At 34.7% G+C, this 1,612-nt stretch overlaps 1 protein-coding gene across 1 annotated transcript in view; it reads left to right on the forward strand.

Moving 5' to 3' along the window:
• dnah6 (dynein, axonemal, heavy chain 6) overlaps window positions 1-1,612 on the forward strand; it is an 80,626-nt gene that overhangs the window by 738 nt on the left and 78,276 nt on the right. Inside the window, exons 2-3 of the mRNA XM_016228934.1 lie at window positions 659-832; window positions 920-1,200. Coding sequence (XP_016084420.1) covers window positions 659-832; window positions 920-1,200 — 455 coding nt within the window. The remainder of the gene's footprint in view (window positions 1-658; window positions 833-919; window positions 1,201-1,612) is intronic.

The raw sequence follows: 1,612 nt of genomic DNA on the forward strand, positions 1-1,612 counted from the left end.
CAAATGGCGTCCCCTTCCCGAAGTGCCCTTGAAGGGTGCAAAAAACTGTTTGGAATTCGCCCATTGTGTGTTTGTTAATTTTTTCATTCATTTAATTTCTATGTACTAAAATGTATAGTAAATGTACATACATACTTGAATATACCTGCTAAAATGGGCAAGTTTTAATTTATCAAGTAAAATACATTTTTATATTATTTTTGGGAGTATAAAGTTTGAAATGTCAGTGTAAAGCAGCTGTCCTGAAATCTTAATGAAGAAGAACACCTCGTCAAAAGAATTACATTTTTGACAAGCTTATAAAGTAGTCATTATTATTTCTAAGAAAAATATTTTATGGAATTTTTATTATAATTATTTGAAAAATGTTTGTTTGCAAAACGTTTGTGAGATTAGTTCAGGTTGTAAAATGTCACATGGTGCTCCCCAAAAAACAAATATTTATTAATTAAAAAATGTATGATATTTGTAAAAATTACTTTTTACCTTAGAAAGTATATACTTAAAAAAATAGATATTCAAAAGATTTTTTTTTTTTAATCAGTGTTGTATGTCATTATGACTCAAATATTAATTAAAATGTACAGTGGTAAACAAAAATAACTGTCATACTCATTCCTGTTAACCATTTAAGTACATGATCTATATTTTACTCTAGCCAGTTCTGAAGAGACGCAGTGAACACATGAAACCGGAGAACACCCAGAGGGTCAACTTGAGCCCTAAGATGTCTTTTCCCTCTAATGAGGTCCAGTCCATTGGCCCCTCCTCAGAGAGAGGACCCTCTCCACTACAGCTTCCCAGAATTCCTGACCACATCAGGGATAAACAGGTCTAGACACTCTCATCATAGACAACTATGGCAGATGTGTCTTGTAACATTAGTGACAATTTTGTGCATTTTATGTGCTGATTTCAGGTGCAGTTGACTCAGGGCTCGCTCAGGATCCCATTACCTCCTAAAAGAGCCAAGAGCTCATCTAGAAGTTATGCCATTGCAGTTTCACCTCTGAGCTACACCCCCTCTCCACCACTGTCTAGTTCACTGCTGTTCAACTCAGTAGAGGAAGTAATTCGTGCCAAAATTCACTCACCACCCGACATTGTCCAAACCATCCGGTATAACCCTCACTTGGGATTCCTCTATGTAACGTCTGCAGAACCTAAATCATCCATCAAATTTGATTCATACAATCTCAAGTAAGAACTGCAGTTTTTTCAATCACATAGAAATGTGTTTGTACACTACTGTTTAAAAGTTTAGGGTCAGTTATGTTTAAAAAAAAGAAATTAATACTTTTACTAAGAAATGATGCATTAAATTGATCAAAGATTTTTACACTGTTACAAAAGATTTCAAATAAATGTTGTCCTTCTGAACTTTCTATTCATCAGACACTCCTGGAAAAAAAGTATCACGGCTTCCACAAAAATATTAAGCTTTTTTTCAGCATTGACAATAATAAGAAATGTTACCAAGTCAGCATCAGAGATTGTCTTAGATGAGAGGGTCTGTATTCCCTAATATTGCAGGAAGCGTAACGGCTAACTTGGATCGCGTGTGCTGTAATAACCAATCACATTACAGCCTTGACGTCACTGAATTTCAGTC

Source organism: Sinocyclocheilus grahami, unplaced genomic scaffold, assembly GCF_001515645.1.
Source record: "Sinocyclocheilus grahami isolate Dianchi unplaced genomic scaffold, SAMN03320097.WGS_v1.1 scaffold346.1, whole genome shotgun sequence".
Taxonomy (NCBI): domain Eukaryota; kingdom Metazoa; phylum Chordata; class Actinopteri; order Cypriniformes; family Cyprinidae; genus Sinocyclocheilus; species Sinocyclocheilus grahami.